Raw genomic sequence first — 2,500 nt, forward strand, 5'->3', positions numbered from 1 at the left:
CGACGTATTCACCTCTGACCTCTGCAGGTACAGTCACAATCATCAACCATATCTGTAATATACAGTGTCAGGTTATTAGACAACTAGATCAGCAATGCAATCATTGAGGGATTCAGAGCCAGAATATTAATGAAACAATCGTCTGTGATATTAGTCAATCCTAGCAGTGCTGTGGCGACATTAGTTCTTGTGCTAACTCTGATTTGTGAAAGAGCTCATGTCCATCCAGATGAATTTCATAAAAAGCTGAACCTTTGTACAGGGTGACCTTGTGTCTGGTCGAATTAAGGACAATAAAACATGAAGGTGTTGTTCTCTGCTGTACCTGTGGTTATTTCTGAAGGCTGATCTCAGTGTGTGTTTGGCAGCACATGTGTTTTCTGTAGCATCTTGATAAGAACAGCATAAATCACACACCATCCGGACCTTCAGAACATGCTGTAATACAATAGAAAAGGCATCTGCTCAAGCTTTTCCATGGGAACATCCTGAAATTCAGCACATGTGGATGCCAGCGTCTCCACCGCTGCTTATAATAATGCATATTTCATATATTTATTTATAACATTATATTTAAATATTTTTATAATTTATATTTCAGTTTATATTCCAAAATTTATTGAAATGAAATATATTAAATTCTTTTAAATAACTGATAATTATTGTATAATATAGAACAGAATAGAATATATGAGTACACCATGATGGGTTTTATATAGAGTTTGATCCACATATTATTCATGTGATATATATAATACAAAAAAAATATTTTCATTTCAAACTTTCATTTTTTTAAAATATTTTCAGGTTTAATTTTACTTTAAATTTTTGTATGTGCTTTCATGATTTTTTTTTTTTAGTATTTGTTCTTTTTAAATATTCCTACTTGGGTTAAATTCATTTTTTATTTCAGTTTTAATTTTCCCAATTTGTCATTTTAGTGCTTTAACATAAATTTACTTAAGTTATTTCTATTTTTAATTTATTATTAATTTGTTTTGTCCATTTAATAATTATATTTTGCTTTATTTCAGCAGTTAGCAAAAATATTTTTAATAGTTTTGGTTTTAGTTAACAATAACCCTGCTGTGCATCATTTCAGAAATTCTAGTTTCCTTATAAATCTTATATAAATATAATCTTATAATAAATCTTAATTAGACACAATCAGTTCTTTGAGCTTCTAGATTTTAATGTTAAACAGTTGTATATACATGTGCATTATTTTAACATAGTTCATGTTTGTTGTTCATTCAGAATTGAACACACTATAATACACCAGCTGCTTCTTTATAGAATATTTTTTACAAGAGACATATGAAGTCTTATCATTATTATTGACATATATTAATACAATAATGGCAGTGTCTTAGTTAAAATGTCTTTTTGTGGCTGTTTTCAGAACAAGAAGTCCCTGCTGATAATTTTGGATAGTTTTTAGTCACAATAGTGATTTACTGTAACCATGTGTAGCAGAAGCGGGGGAGGGGGGGGATTACTTTTGAGGTCTGGTACAAATATGAACATAGAAACAAAAAAACATAGGCTCATATGTATGCATGTTTATTCATTAAAAGATTGCAATCTTATTCCTAAATGATTATTCCACTATGTTAATTAAACCTTAGAAATCACATCACATCTGATTGGAATATTTAAACCTGCTTTTGCACAGCCGCTAAACGAATAATTAACCTTTGGAACTAATGATACACTTAAAAAGAGATTTGGTCAAAAACTCTGGACGAATTGATTGTGATTGTTTACATAGGCTAGCCTAATTAATTATTTAATTTAATACATATTTTTAAATAGATTAATTTATAACGTTTTAGGCATAGCCCATACAGACTCATTTATAACATAAAATAAAACATTTAGTCAGAAACTCATGTAAATGACATTGTTTGGTTTTCTTATGTTTGTTTTCAGAATTGTGGGAGAATCATGGCATAAAAATACATAAACTAACATATGATTGAACTAATACCATTAGTACTGTTTATAGCCTATTATGTTATATGTTATTATGTATGTTTATGTGTGGGAACAGAACTTTACTACTTTAATTGTTTGTAATATCATTACAGGAATATACTGCGGGACGGGACATTGTAATATACATGCAGTTTTAAGCAAGAGAATACATTGCTATGGAGCTCACAGTTTACACATGAGAATTAAGGAGTTTATATTTTTTATTACTTTTCATTTCACAAATATTCAAGGTATTATCAATAAATTATTATTTAAATCAAATTTCAAATTTATTTTTAATTTATTTGAAGTAATGCGGTTAAGTTTTTAATCCCCCTCTATGTTAAAGTTTTTTATTACCTGTTTCTTTATTTTTTTAAATGAATAATTTCATAAAATGTATAGACTTAATTATGTAATTTTATATAATGCATTATTTATTTATTTAATGTTTCAGTTTTAATTTTTATTTATTCAGAGTACTGTTGTAAACATTTTAGTTTCCCCCTCTCTTTTTTTTTCT

The 2,500-nt window shown here is 28.0% G+C and overlaps 1 protein-coding gene across 4 annotated transcripts in view; it reads left to right on the forward strand.

The window, feature by feature from the left end:
• LOC306856218 (lysosome membrane protein 2-like) overlaps positions 1 to 2,500 on the forward strand; it is a 30,124-nt gene that overhangs the window by 16,306 nt on the left and 11,318 nt on the right. For all 4 annotated transcript variants that reach the window (XR_013782983.1, XR_013782984.1, XM_079395355.1 and 1 more), the window contains exon 6: positions 1 to 27. This exon is cut by the window's left edge and continues 93 nt beyond it. Coding sequence is in view for 2 of the 4 variants with exons in the window: in XM_079395355.1 (XP_079251481.1) it covers positions 1 to 27 (27 nt within the window). In the remaining 2 variants the exon portion in view is untranslated. The remainder of the gene's footprint in view (positions 28 to 2,500) is intronic.

The sequence above is a fragment of the Barbus barbus genome (genome assembly GCF_936440315.1).
Source record: "Barbus barbus genome assembly, chromosome: 36".
NCBI classification, from domain to species: domain Eukaryota; kingdom Metazoa; phylum Chordata; class Actinopteri; order Cypriniformes; family Cyprinidae; genus Barbus; species Barbus barbus.